The 14,055-nt window shown below is 54.8% G+C and overlaps 1 protein-coding gene across 2 annotated transcripts in view; it reads left to right on the top strand.

Annotated features, from left to right (window-relative positions):
* The first annotated feature begins 7,082 nt into the window (after positions 1 to 7,082).
* st14b (ST14 transmembrane serine protease matriptase b) overlaps positions 7,083 to 14,055 on the top strand; it is an 84,370-nt gene continuing 77,397 nt past the window's right edge. The window contains exon 1 of one of the 2 annotated variants that reach the window (XM_052040098.1): positions 7,083 to 7,192. In XM_052040098.1, coding sequence (XP_051896058.1) covers positions 7,154 to 7,192 — 39 coding nt within the window. In that variant the 5' untranslated portion in view covers positions 7,083 to 7,153. The remainder of the gene's footprint in view (positions 7,193 to 14,055) is intronic. The other variant, XM_052040099.1, reaches the window with a different exon arrangement.

The raw sequence follows: 14,055 nt of genomic DNA, 5'->3' as shown, positions 1-14,055 counted from the left end.
TGGTTGGGGGATAGGGATATATGGATGGACAATGACAAGGAGCCTGGGTCTCATCACACCCGCCCTCCCCCCACGCACCCAAACTCCTGCATGCTCGACCCGTTATCACGCGGTCCCAGGTCCACCACAGAAGGGAGGGGAACGGGGATGAGGCCACCGCAGGGGGAAGTGCTCGTGATCCCTCTAGAACTATGGAGACCCGGGATTTCTCCATCATGGAGCTGACCCAGCTGGCAGATCGGTACCGCCAGCGGCTGGGCAAGCACCTGGCCACATGGCTGCTCCGACTGTGGGATGAGGGGGCCCCAAACGTGAGCCTCTCTCACCAGGAAGCGAGCGCCCTGGGGAGCTTGTCCGACCAACAATGCCCTGTGGGTGCCACCGGGAGGGATCGGGGACACCGCCACCCTGTAGGATCGGGTAGTGACCAGCATGAGGGTCCAGACCCTACCCTCTTTGAATGGGATTTATACGGGCGACTGCAATGGAACACAGTCAGTGAGGGCACCAGGGTCATTAGGGAGTGGGCGCTGGTGACCGGCATTTATGAGAGGGCCCGCGATCACGAGTTTTTAGAAAACATCAGGGTGACCAGTGCGCTGGTGGGATACCTGGTCACCACTGCGCGCAAGTTGAAGCCAGTGGTCCTGCCCCTCACGGGATTGGCTAATAGGAAGACCGTGTGGGATGGCATCACCCTCCTGGAAGGGCTAGAGAACAATCAGCTGGGGGGGGGGGGGGGGGGGGGCGGGGAGGCATTTGCCCAGGTCCGTAGAGTGGAGACGAGGGTTGGAGACACAACCCCTCATTTCACGCTCAAACAGTTATACAGGGGTGGACTGCACCAGCATAGATGGGGTCCCAACCTCCGCCCTTTACGCGCAGTGGAAAGACCTCCACCCCCATCCCACAGGATGAAGGCCAGGGGTCCCGGCACATTTGTTCCATTGCCCTTCCCTGCCCGGGGAACCAGAGGCCACATATACCCCTAGCGGTACGTAGGGGGAAGGGGAACGTACAGAGGTGGATGGCACTCGTCGACACAGATGCCCAACACACCATCATCCCGGGCAACCCTGCCGGATGGACGGGGGCGCAGGTGCAGATAGAGGGGTTGAGGGGGGGGGGTGTTCCCTTTTGCCTGCGAGGGAAGTCGCGATCCGCATGGCCATTGGGAACCAACCTCCTCGACCCATAACTGTTTTAATAGCGGCCTCGCCTGAGTGCATCCAAGGGATCAATGTCTTATAGGGACAGTCCCTTCATACTAACTGGGGCAAGTTTGCGTTCGGAGTCACAGGGCTACAGTGGTAGTTGGGACAGCCAAATGGGAACTAGTTGTTGTTCCCCCTCCCCCGCCTCCAAAGTTGTCTGTAGCTGACAGTACAGAGTGCCGGGGGGACACCGAGACATCACTGAGGCCGTCCAAGCCCTGCTGCGGGAGGGCGTTGTCAGACCCGCAGCCTCTCCCTTCAACAGTCCCGTCTGGCCCGTCCACTAAAAGAATGGGACGTGGCGCATGATGGTGGACTACATACACCTTAATACGATTGCCCCACCCCTCGCTGCCGCTGTGCCCGACATAGTCACTCTAGTCGAGGATATGGCGGGGGCCCAGCCAAGCCTTGGTATGCAGTGGTGGATTTGGCCAGGATCAATTCGCATTCAGCTGGGACGGGAGACAACACACATTCTGCCGTCTGCCCCCAGGCTACATTCACAGCCCTACAATTTGTCACGGTTTAATCTCCCAGGATATGCAAGGCATTCAACTCCCCCCCAGAGGTGTCAACTGCCCATTACATTGACCACATCCTCCTACAAGGGCCATCTGAGACCATTGTCTCAGAGGCTCTTGATATGTTAATCTCCTCCCTCAGAGAACGGGGCTGGGCCATGAACATGGCTAAGGCACAGGGCTCCAGCCAGAATGTCCTGTTCCTCGGGATAAAATGGCACTCAGGCAAGCGACATATCCCTGAGGCTGCCAGGAATAAAATTTTGAATTTTGCTGTTCCCTCCAATAAAACTGACACCCCTCCACCCCCGTCACCCCATCCCCCTCCTTCTCACCCCCTCCTCTCAACCCCTCCCCCTTCCCTCTCACCCCCCTCCCTCTCACCCCTCCACTACCTCTCACTAACCCCGTCCCTCTCACCCTCCCTCCCTGTCCCACTCACCCATCCCCTCCCTCACCCCCTCCCACACTCTCACCCCGTCCCTCCTTCTCACCCCCACCTCCCTCCCTCACCCCCCACCCACCCCCTCTCACGTCCCCTCCCTCTCACCCCCACTCCCCCCTCACCCAACCCCTCCTTCTCACCCCCACCTCTCACCAATGCCCTCCCTCTCTCTCACCCCTCCCTCTCACCCCCATCAGCATGCCTCCCTCTCTCACCCCTCCCTCTCACCCCCATCAGCATGCCTCCCTCTCACTCACCCCTCCCTCTCACCCCCATCAGCATGCCTCCCTCTCTCACTCACCCCTCCCTCTCACCCCATCAGCATGCCTCCCTCTCACCCCTCCCTCTCACCCCCATCAGCATGCCTCCCTCTCTCTCACCCCTCCCTCTCACCCCCATCCGCATGCCTCCCTCTCTCACTCACCCCTCCCTCTCACCCCCATCAGCATGCCTCCCTCTCTCTCACCCCTCCCTCTCACCCCCATCAGCATGCCTCCCTCTCTCACTCACCCCTCCCTCTCACCCCCATCAGCATGCCTCCCTCTCTCACTCACCCCTCCCTCTCACCCCCATCAGCATGCCTCCCTCTCTCTCACCCCTCCCTCTCACCCCCATCAGCATGCCTCCCTCTCTCACTCACCCCTCCCTCTCACCCCCATCAGCATGCCTCCCTCTCTCACTCACCCCTCCCTCTCACCCCCATCAGCATGCCTCCCTCTCTCACCCCCCATTCTTCCTCTCTAACCCATCTCCGTCACCCCCTCTCCATCTCTCACCACTCTCCCTCACTCACCCCCCTCTCGATCTCTCACCCCCCACCCTCTATCAACCCCCCCCACCCCCTCCCTCTCTCCCACGCCCTCACCCCTCTCTCCCCCGCACAAACCCCTCTCCCTCTTACCTCCCTCTAACTGGATCCTTGACTTTCTAACAAACAGACCGCAATCAGTGAGGATAGGCAGCAATACCTCCAGCACGATTATTCTCAACACTGGTGTCCCACAAGGCTGCGTCCTCAGCCCTCTACTCTACTCCCTATACACTCATGACTATGTGGCCAGATTCTGCTCTAACTCCATCTACAAGTTTGCAGATGATACCACTGTTGTCGGCCGTATCTCAAATAGCGATGAGTCGGAGTACAGGAAGGAGATAGAGAGCTTAGTGGAATGGTGTCATGACAACAACTTTGCCCTCAATGTCAGCAGAACAAAAGAGCTGGTCATTGACTTCAGGAAAGAGGGCAGTGTACATGCACCTGTCTGCATCAGAGGAACTGAGGTCGAGAGGGTTGAGAGCTTCAAGTTCCTGGGAGTGAACATCACTACCAGTCTGTCCTGTCAAATCACATAGAAGCCACGGCCAAGAAAGCTCACCAGCACCTCTACTTCCTCAGGAGGCTAAAGAAATTTGGTCTGTCCCCTTTGACTCTCACCAACTTTTATCGATGCACCATAGAAAGCATCCTATCTGGATGCATCACGGCTTGGTACGGCAACTGCTCTGCCCAGGACCGCAAGAAACTGCAGAGAATTGTGGACACAGCCCAGCGCATTACGGACACCAGCCTCCCCTCCTTGGACTCTGTCTTTACCTCTCGTTGTCCTGGTGAAGCAGCCAGCATAATCAAAGACCCCACCCACCTAGATCATTCTCTCTTCTCTCCTCTTCCATCAAGTAGAAGATACAGGAGCCTGAGGGCACGTACCACCAGACTTAAGTACATCTTCTACCCCACTGTGATAAGACTATAAGGTTCCCTTATACGATGAGATGGACTATGACCTCACGATCTACCTTGTTGTGACCTTGCACATTATTGCACTGCACTTTCCCTGTAGCTGTGACACTTTACTCTGTACTGTTATTGTTTTTACCTGTACTACCTCAATGCACTCTGTACTAACCCAATGTAACTGCACTGTGTAATGAATTGACCTGTACGATCGGTTTGTAAGACAAGTTTTTCACTGTACCTCGGTACAAGTGACAATAATAAACCAATACCAATAGCCCCCCCACCCCCCTCTCTCACCCCTCCCTCTCTAACCCCCATCTCCCTCACCCCCTCTCCCTCTCCCACCCCCCTCTCCCTCCCTCTCCCACCCTCTCTCCCTCCCTCTCTCACCCCCGTCTTCCTCTCTCACCCTCTCTCTCCCTCTTCCTCTACCTCTCTCACCCCCCTCTCACGCTCCCTCCCTCCACCGTCTCCCTCTCTCTCCCTCCCCCCTCCCTCTCAACCCCCCCTACCTCTCTCAATCCCCTCTCCCTGTCTACCTCTCACCCCCCTCTCAACCCCACTCCCTCCCTCTCCCTCCCTCCCCCTCCCCTCACCCCCCTCCCTTCCCTCCCTCACACCCCCCTCCCTTCCTCCCCTCACCCCCATACTCCCGCCCCCTCCTTCCCTCAAGCCCCCTCACCACCCCTCCCTCCCTCCCCACACTCCAGCCACCCTCACCCCCTCCCTACCTCTCCTCCCCCCACACTCCCCTCCCCCTCCCTCCCTCCCACCCAACACCCCATCCCCCTCACCCCCTCCCTCCTCCCCCTCTCCCCCCTCCTCCCCACCCCTCTCCCCCCTCTCTCGCTCCCTCCCTCACCCCCCTTCACTCCCTCCCTCACCCCCTCCCTCCCTCCCCCCTCCCCCTCACCCCCTCCTCCCTACCCCTCCCTCACCCCCTCCTCCCTCCCTACCCCTCCCTCACCCCCTCCCTCCCCCCACACCCCCTCCCCCTCACCCCACTCCCTCCCTCCCCCCTCCCCCTCACCCCCCTCCCTCCCTCCCCCCTCCCCCTCCCTCCCTCCCACCCCCTCCCTCCCCCCCTCCCCCCACTCCCTCCCTCCCCATCCCTCTCACCCCACTCCCTCCCTCCCCTCCCTCCCCTCTCTCCCCATCCCTCTCACCCCACTCCCTCCCTCCCCCTCCCCCCCCTCCCCCCTCCCCCTCCCCCCCTCCCACCCCCTCCCTCCCCCTCCCCCCTCCCACACCCCCTCCCTCCCTCCCACACCCCCTCCCTCCCTCCCTCACCCCCTCCTTCCCTCCCTCCCTCACCCCCTCCCTCCCTCCCTCCCACACCCCCTCCCTCCCCCTCACTCACTCCCTCCCTCCCACACCCCCTCCCTCCCCCTCATTCACTCCCTCCCTCCCTCCACTCCCTCCCTCCCCCCTCCCCCTCACTCACTCCCTCCCTCCCCCCCTCCCCCCTCCCCTCCACTCCCTCCCCCCCTCCCTCACCCCCTCCCCCTCACCCCCTCCCTCCCTCCCCCCCTCCCCTCCCCCTCCCTCCCCCCCTCCCCCTCCCTCCCCCCCTCCCCCTCCCTCCCCCCCCTCCCCTCCCCCTCCCTCCCCCCCCTCCCCTCCCCCTCCCTCCCCCTCACCCCTCCCCCTCCCTCCCCCTCACCCCTCCCACTCACCCCTCCCACACCCCCTCCCTCCCCCCCACCCCCTCCCTCCCTCCCCCTCCCCCCCCACCCCCTCCCTCCCTCCCCCTCCCCCCCCTCACCCCCACCCCCTCCCTCCCTCCCCCCCTCCCCCTCACCCCCACCCTCCCTCCCCCTCACCCCCTCCCTCCCTCCCCCTCACCCCCTCCCCCCTCCCACACCCCCTCCCTCCCCTCCCACACCCCCTCCCCCCCTCCCTCCCCCCTCCCTCCCTCCCTCACCCCCTCCCTCCCACACCCCCTCCCACACCCCCTCCCTCCCTCCCACACCCCCTCCCTCCCCCTCACTCACTCCCTCCCGCCCACACCCCCTCCCTCCCCCTCACTCACTCCCTCCCTCCCTCCACTCCCTCCCTCCCCCTCACTCACTCCCTCCCTCCCCCTCACTCACTCCCTCCCTCCCTCCCCCTCCCCCCCTCCCCCCTCCCCCTCCCCCCCTCCCACCCCCTCCCTCCCCCTCCCCCCTCCCACACCCCCTCCCTCCCTCCCACACCCCCTCCCTCCCTCCCTCACCCCCTCCTTCCCTCCCTCCCTCACCCCCTCCCTCCCTCCCTCCCACACCCCCTCCCTCCCCCTCACTCACTCCCTCCCTCCCACACCCCCTCCCTCCCCCTCATTCACTCCCTCCCTCCCTCCACTCCCTCCCTCCCCCCTCCCCCTCACTCACTCCCTCCCTCCCCCCCCTCCCCCCTCCCCTCCACTCCCTCCCCCCCTCCCTCACCCCCTCCCCCTCACCCCCTCCCTCCCTCCCCCCCTCCCCTCCCCCTCCCTCCCCCCCTCCCCCTCCCTCCCCCCCCTCCCCTCCCCCTCCCTCCCCCCCCTCCCCTCCCCCTCCCTCCCCCTCACCCCTCCCCCTCCCTCCCCCTCACCCCTCCCACTCACCCCTCCCACACCCCCTCCCTCCCCCCCACCCCCTCCCTCCCTCCCCCTCCCCCCCCACCCCCTCCCTCCCTCCCTCCCCCTCCCCCCCTCACCCCCACCCCCTCCCTCCCTCCCCCCCTCCCCCTCACCCCCACCCTCCCTCCCCCTCACCCCCTCCCTCCCTCCCCCTCACCCCCTCCCCCCTCCCACACCCCCTCCCTCCCCTCCCACACCCCCTCCCCCCCTCCCTCCCCCCCTCCCTCCCCCCCTCCCTCCCTCCCTCACCCCCTCCCTCCCACACCCCCTCCCACACCCCCTCCCTCCCTCCCACACCCCCTCCCTCCCCCTCACTCACTCCCTCCCGCCCACACCCCCTCCCTCCCCCTCACTCACTCCCTCCCTCCCTCCACCCCCTCCCTCCCCCTCACTCACTCCCTCCCTCCCCCTCACTCACTCCCTCCCTCCCTCCACTCCCTCCCTCCCCCTCACTCACTCCCTCCCTCCCCCTCACTCACTCCCTCCCTCCCCTCCCCTCCCTCCACTCCCTCACTCCCTCCCGTACCTGACGCAGGTGAGTCGGGCGGGGCGAAAAGTTCTTCCTGTCACGTGACCCGAGCGGACCCGGGAGAGAGAATCGGAGGGACAGACAGACGGAGGGAGGGAGACAACATGAGGAACTCCGGGCTCACGTACGACCCCAAAAAAGACGTAAGTAGCGAATGTCTCCCCTCCCCTGGCGCCCCTTCCTCACCCTCCACTCCCCTCCACTCCCCTCTACCCCTCTACCCCTCCCTCCTCCCTCCACTCCCGATCCTCCTGTCCCCTCTCTTCCTCCCCCTTCCATCCTCTGCTCTGCCTTTCAGCCTCCCTCCTCCTCCCCCTCCTCCTCCTCCTCTCCCCTCCTCCTCCTCCCCCCTCCTCCTCCTCCCCCCCCTCCTCCTCCCCCCCCCTCCTCCTCCCCCCCCTCCTCCTCCTCCCCCCCCTCCTCCTCCTCCCCCCCCTCCTCCTCCTCCCCCTCCTCCTCCTCCTCCTCCCCCCCCCTCCTCCTCCTCCCCCCCCCCTCCTCCTCCTCCTCCCCCCCCTCCTCCTCCCCCCTGCGTGTGAGCTCTTTGCTGCCCTGGTTTTCATTTTCCTTGGGTTAATCATCAACTCAGTCTTCAGCCCTTGACTGCAGACCAGCATTGGGTGCTGGGGACGTGGGAGTGTTGGTGCTGGCTCTGAAGCAGGTTTCACTTCAGACCAAAGATGTTCGAATGGCCATTGGATAGAATTTGTCGTTGGAAAGTTTAACTGGACCTTGGAGTCTGTGGCAGTTGGCTTTTTTTCTTGTTATCTTTTATCTTGGTTATTGCGTGGAGTGTGGTAAAAGTATTTTGAAGTGATCTCAGTTTTAAACACTTCCTCATACTATGGTGAATTCTGAGGGATTTGGAACGAAACATTGAACTATTTTGCCACCAGGTGGCCAGAAAGGAGTGGCAGGGGGCAGTGTCTAGGAAGTGGGACGCAGGTCAGGTGGGATAAGTGGGCAAAGTGTGAGTGATTGGAACTTGGAATGGGTTTGGCACCAGGTGAGAGATTAATCTACTCAGCAAAGGAGGACGGTTGTGGTTTTTGGGAAGATTGCCATCTCGGTTTCAGAATTTCACAACTGGAGATTCTCAGGACAGTGTCTCAGTCAAAGAATTCTCAACTGTTTCCTTAGTGGTTTGAGCAAACCGTTGCCCAGTTAAAATCAGAGCTACATGGCAGTGTTTTGTGTGTGATTTTAAAATGTTCTGGTATGTATGTAAAAGGAACGTAAGAATGAAACTATAAGCATGCAACTCCAGTGCAGTATTATCTTCTGTCCTTGCACTAATTGAAATCCTTAACCATATATCCCACTTGCCCCATCAGGTATTGCAAAAGATCCCCCAACACTATTGGAAGAAGGGAACTGCTCCTTAGCGTACAAGTCCAATGATTCCTGAAGGCAGCAGCACAGATTAAAAAGACAAATGGAACACTTGCTTTCATTAGTTGGGGTACAGAATATAACAGCAGGGAGGTTATGGTTCAGTTATCCACATCTGGAATAGTGTGTGCCGTTCTGGTCACCACACTATAGGAAGGTTTAGAGGGAATATGAGGGGTTGGAACCAACCGTATGGGTGATTGAAATCTGGAACACGCTGCCTGGAGAGGTGATGAGCAGAGACTGTCACAACATTTAAGAACCATTGAGACAAACATTTGAATCGCCTGGACATTGAAGGCTACAGACCAAATGTGGGTAAATGGGACTAGTATGGATAAGTACACTGGTGGGTTGAAGGGCACATGACTGTATGACTCTGGATGTACGTTTAGTCTTGGTTCCTAGGGAGGGACGTACTTACCCAGCAAAGATTTAGTTATTTGATTCCCAGGCTGCAAAGAAACTTGGAAAAATAGCAGGAGGAGTAGGCCATCCAGCCCTTCAAACCTGCTCTGCCATCCAATATGATCAAGATTAATCATCTATCTCAAAACTATACCCCTGGTCTCTCCCCATACTCGATGCTTTTGATCTAGAAGTTGCTTAAATTCTGATAATGTTTTCCACTCTGGGCATTTAACTGGTTTCCGAGGTTTGTCCCTTAAAAGAAATTTTCTTTTATACTTAGTATTCAGTCCAGATAACAGGTCTCAACCCAAAACTTCGACTATGCATTTCCCTCCATTGATGCTGCCTGATCTGAGTTCCTTTGCTGTTTTGTGTGTCAATGTCATATATCAATGGTTTTAAATACCCATAGATTGTGAGAGGAGGTGAAAAGTGAGAAAGATGATAACATGAGGAGTTCACTTAGTCCCTTAGGTTTGCTCTGCTATTCGTATCCTCAGGAAATTCAGCATGTCCAAATGACCCTCACCAATTTTTATAGATGCACCATAGAAATTAGAATTTGTCACATGTACTGAGATACAGTGGAAAAACTTAGTTTTGCATGCCATCCATACAGATCATTTGAAAACATAAGTGCATTGAGGCAGTACAAGGGAAAAGCAATAGGTTCTGCAGAATATTGTGTTGCAGTTACAGGGAAAGTGCAGTGCAGGTAGGCAATAAGATGCAAGGGTCATGAGAAGGTAGATTATGAGGTCAAGAGTTCACCTTAATGTACAAGAGGTCCATTCAATAATCTTATAACAGCGAGATAGAAGCTGTTAAGCTTGGTGGTGTGTGTTATCAAGCTTTTGTATTTTCTGCTTGATGGAAGAGGGAGAAGAAAGAATGTCTAGGGTGGGAGAGGTCTATGTTGTCTGCTTTACTGAGGCAGTGAGAAGTATAGACAGTCCGTGGAGGGGAGACTGGTTTCCCTGATGTGCGGAACTCTCTGCAGTTTCTGTGGTCACAGGCAGAGCAGTTGCTGTACCAAGCCGTGATGCATCTGGATAGGATGCTTTCTATGGTGCATTGAAAACATTTGGTGAGGGTCAACAGAGACATGCCGAATTTCCTTAGTCTTCTGAGGAAGCAAAGGCACTGGTGTGTTTTCTTGGCCCTAGCTTCTGTGTGGTTGGACCATTGCAAGCTATTGGCCATGTTTACACCTGAGAACTTGAAGCTTTCAACCATCTCCACCTCTGCACCATTGATGCATACAAGGGTGTGTGCACCTCCCTCCTTCGTGAAGTCAATGACCAGCTCTTTTGTTTTACTAACAATGAGGGAAAGGTTGTTGTCACAAATTGCAGTGGGTTGAAGTTGTCTGGGAGGCTGGAGTTGATGTGTGCCATGACCAGCCTCTTGAAGCACTTCATGATGGTGGATGTCAGAGCCACTGGGCAGTAGTCATTCAGGCATGTTACCTTTCATTATCTCCAGGATGATAGTGGTCTTAAGGCAGGTGGGAACCTCAGACTGAAGTAGGGAGAGGTTAAAAATGTCTGCAGATACCCCCGCTAGCCGTTCAGCACAGGATCTAGGGGCCCCATCTGGGCCAGATGCTTTCCGCGGTTCACTGATGTCTGCAATGGTGGGTATTGGTGCATTGGAGGCTGTCGGGGTGGGTGGTGACATTCCAATCCCCTTCTGTTCAAAACATGCATAGAATATGTTAAGCTCTTTGGGAAAGGATGCGCTGTTGTCAGCGATGCTGCCCGACTTCGTTTGGTGGACCATTATAGCACGTCAGCCCTGCCACAACTGGCGGCTGGTCTGGGACTCGATTTGGACTGGTTTCTGTGTCTTGGCATCCCTGATCACTGTTCAACTTTCTGTTCTGGATCCTCGTGTTTTGTGGAAGTGACTTCCTAATATGTGTCACCCTCTGAATGTGGAAGTACTTACTGGCATGGAGTGCATGGCATGGGATGGTGGGGAGGTTGGAGGGGAGCGAATCGTTTTGGGTCCCAATGCAGGCTCTCGACTCAAAATGTCGACCATCCTTTTGCCTCCACAGATGCTGCTTGACCCTTTGAGTCCCTCCAGCAGTTTGTTTCTTGCTCCACATTCTAGCATCTGCCGTCTCTTGTGTCTCTGATGTTTCTGATACCCACAAAGTCCTGTGATTGATAGAATTGATGTTCATTGGCTGTTTCCTCAAACTCCAGAGTCCAGATCTGTGGGATGAAGAGATGAAGAGAGATCTCTTTGTCTATCTCTTTACTGTGAATCTGTGCCATTATCTAACGCATGTGACTGTGGTTGCTCAATCATTGTTCAGAGGTGTTTCAGATGGATTTCTGAATATTAAGGGAAAAGATACAGCAATTGGGTGGGAGGATCAGTCATCATCATATGAAGTGGCAGAACAGATATAGGAAGTAAACAGCCTACTGCTCCTGCTTTTTATGTTTCCTAAGCTTTGGTCTGTGACACCCAAGGCCCAGTAGTGATGTTCCTGGGGGTTGTCATGTCCAAGTGATGGGGTCCTGTAGTACAGAGAGTGCAAGAATAACGTTTGAGATTGACGTTTGTTGGCTGTTTCATGATTAAATCCATTTGAAAATGGGTGTACTGCAATTCCTTCTGATTCATAAGCAGAATGTGGGCATCACAGACAATTTGCTGCCACCCTTAGTTGACCTTGCTGAGGTGTTGCTGAGTTTGAACCACTGGTATAAGGATTCCTGAAATGCTGCTAGGTAAGGAGATGTACGATATTGACCCAGTGAAGAAATGCGAGTATATTTCCAAGTCAGGATAGTGTGTGATTTGATACAGGAGGTGGCAGCTCTTGTCCTTCTTGATGGTAAAAATTTTGGATGTGTGAGGAACAGAGGACATCTGTGGAAGCAGCATTGTATCTTGCAGGAGGTGTGCCAGTGATGGAGGAACTGAAAGTCCAGGGAGGTTGATGACGTGTTAACTAACTGTAATAAAAACTATAATAGAAAATGTTGGAAATGCTGTAATACTGTAATAAAACTATAGTAATAACTATAATAATTAACTTTCATAAAACTAATAGAAAACGTTGGAAATGCTCAGCAGGTCAGGTTGTATCTGTGGGTAGAGAGACAGAATTAGTTTCAGATCAGAGACCCTTCAGAACTGGGAAAGAGAGAAAAGAAACTCAGAAGGGTGGGAGAAGGTGATGCCCCTGAGAGGGTAAGATTGGGGTAACCATGGGGTAAAGCTGTAAACAAGTTTATCTGGTCAGTGAGTGAATAGGAGCAGTTAGCGAGTGAGAACACAGACAAAAGAGCCTAGACAAAGATTTTATATTTTAGCTTTTCAGCATCTGCAGTTTTAGATTTTCATTTACAATTCAATTAACCTGGTACTCTGACCTGGATGGTGTGAACTTCTGAAGTGTGGCAGCTCTACTTATCCAAGTGGGGAGAAGGTATTCCATTCATAGCCCTGCCATGATTCACACTCAACGATTCAGGAACAGCTTCTTCCCCTCTGCCATTAGATTTCTGAACTGTCCATGAACACTACCTCGTTATTCCTTCTTTTGCACTAGTTATTTTTGTAGTTAGTAGTAAGTTAATGTCTTTGCACTTGTACTGATGCTGCAAAATGACAAATTTTACATCATCCAAGTCAGTGGTCATAAACCTGATTCTGATTTGTAGATATTGGAAAGTCTTTGGGAAATCAGGATGTAAACTCTTGCCTCCAGATACCTCCCCTCTCTTCTGCTATAGATAATATATGTTTGTAGCTGGTCCAATTAAGTTCCTGGTCAGTGATAACACCCCAATGTTGTTGGAGATTAGCAATGTTAATACCATTGGATGTCAAATGGGGATAGACATTCCTGTTTAAAATGGTCACCATCTGTTATTTGGCATCAATAAACCCAATTATAGTAAAGGTGCTGCAATAATTTGGGTGACTTTAACCTACAGATTGAATAACTCAAATTGGCAAATATAGCATTGAGAATGAGTTCATATAGTGTATTCAGGGCAGTTTCCTAGAAGAATATATTGTTGAACCAAGGAACAGCAAGTTTAGGATCTGGTTATATGCAACACAATAGGATTAATTTGTTATCTGTAATGAAGGATCTTCTGGCAAAGAATTGCTAGAATTTCATATTAGGTTAAAGAGTGAGAAACTTGAATAAAAACTTTTCTTAAATCTGGGCAATTAGATGGAGTTAAGTGGACTGGGAACATGGGTAAGACTGTAGAGGTGAAGTGGCAGAGTTAAGGTTCTATGTCATAATTCTTAACAAAGACATATTCCATTGAGAAATCAAGTGTCAGAGGGTTAATCCATCTGTAGCCAAGGAGGACATAGAACAGTACAGCACATGAACAGGCCCTCAGCCCACATGTTGTGCCAAACTAATTAAATTAGCAATCAAATGCTCAACTAAACCCTTCTGCTTACTCAATGTCCATATCCCTCCATTTCTTGCACACTCGTGTGCCTATCCAAGAGCTTCTTGAATGCCTCTATCGTATTTGCTGCCTCCACCAGCACCTCTGGCAGTGCATTCCTGACACCCACCACTCTGTGTTTTTCAAAAAAAACTTGCCCTGCACATCTCTGAACTTAACCCCTCTCACTTTAAGTGCAGGCCCTCTGGTATTAGACATTTCAACCCTGGGAAAAAGATACCATTGTCGACTCTATGCCTCTTGTAATCTTATAAACCTCCATCAGATCTCCCCTCAGCCTCCTCTGCTCCAGAGAAACAACCCAAGTTTGTCCGACGTCTCCTTATAGCACATGCCCTCTAATCCAGGCAGCATCCTGGTAAACCTCTTCTGCACCCTCTCCAAAGCCTCCACATCCTTCCTGTAATGTGATGACCATTGTTTATAAAAGAAGCTAGAAGGGTAAAGAGGGGACATGAAATATCCTTGGCAAGTAAGGTTAAGGAAAATCCCAAGATCTATATCAGGAGCTAGAGAGTAGCCAGGGAAAGTGTTTGGGGAGAATACAGAAAGCCTTATTGGAATAGTCCCCAGGATGAAGGGCTGCAGTTACATGGAAAGATGGGATAAATTGGTGGTGGTGTTCTTGGAGCATGGAAGGCTGAGAGGAGATTTCACAGGAGTGATCAAAATGAAGGTCTAGATCATGGAAGTCCAAAATTTGGTCCATGTCTTGGGCCATGGAGTAACTCCCAGGCTCA

The sequence above is a fragment of the Pristis pectinata genome, chromosome 27 (assembly GCF_009764475.1).
Source record: "Pristis pectinata isolate sPriPec2 chromosome 27, sPriPec2.1.pri, whole genome shotgun sequence".
NCBI lineage: Eukaryota > Metazoa > Chordata > Chondrichthyes > Rhinopristiformes > Pristidae > Pristis > Pristis pectinata.
The sequence above is the reverse complement of the archived record's forward strand: the minus strand, read 5'-3'. Positions and strand labels throughout refer to the sequence as shown.